The sequence below is a fragment of the Geospiza fortis genome, unplaced genomic scaffold (assembly GCF_000277835.1).
Source record: "Geospiza fortis unplaced genomic scaffold, GeoFor_1.0 scaffold874, whole genome shotgun sequence".
In the NCBI taxonomy this organism is placed as follows: domain Eukaryota; kingdom Metazoa; phylum Chordata; class Aves; order Passeriformes; family Thraupidae; genus Geospiza; species Geospiza fortis.
In genome coordinates, this window is record NW_005054456.1 from 31,404 (window position 1) to 31,936 (window position 533).

The window sequence follows — 533 nt, forward strand, 5'->3', positions numbered from 1 at the left end:
GAAAACAGGGATGTTTGGATGTTTCCTTCCTCGCTGCCCAGCCAGGCTCCTCTCTCGCACATCTCTCAGCGCAAGGAGTTTCTTTATCTCGTCTTGCGGCGGGATAAACGCAAGGGCTCTCAAATTTTGCGTTTTTCACCTGTGGCCCCTGGGTTACACTGACGTATCCCCACCTCTTCCCCCGCGTTTTTTTTGCAGCCCCTGGCAGCTGTCTGAAATGGAATTCACTGTCTGTCACCTCCCCCAGACGGAACTTGCACGGGATTAACACCACGTAAAGGCAGCATATTTACCCCAAAACAGAAACCCACGCGCTGCCAAGCCCGGGATGCTCCCGGGGCAGAGCAGGCTGGGCGGGAGGAGCATCCCTTACCTGTGAGCAGGTCGGGGCCGAAGCTGGGGGCACGCTGGATGGAGGAGCAGCTCCAGCGCATGTCCGCAAAGCTCTGCTGGCACAGCTGCTGCGTCCGGCGGGCGGCCCGCACGATGCTGGGCATCGCCTCCAGGTGCCGGCGGCACAGCTGCAGCTGCTC

General features: G+C 60.4%; 1 protein-coding gene across 1 annotated transcript in view; it reads right to left on the reverse strand.

The window, feature by feature from the left end:
• Positions 1-524, reverse strand: part of LOC102037571 (protein Wnt-11b-like) — a 2,567-nt gene extending 2,043 nt beyond the window's left edge. The window contains exon 1 of the mRNA XM_031062673.1: positions 374-524. Within this exon, the coding sequence (XP_030918533.1) occupies positions 374-497 (124 nt within the window). The 5' untranslated portion in view covers positions 498-524. The remainder of the gene's footprint in view (positions 1-373) is intronic.
• Positions 525-533: the final 9 nt, after the last annotated feature.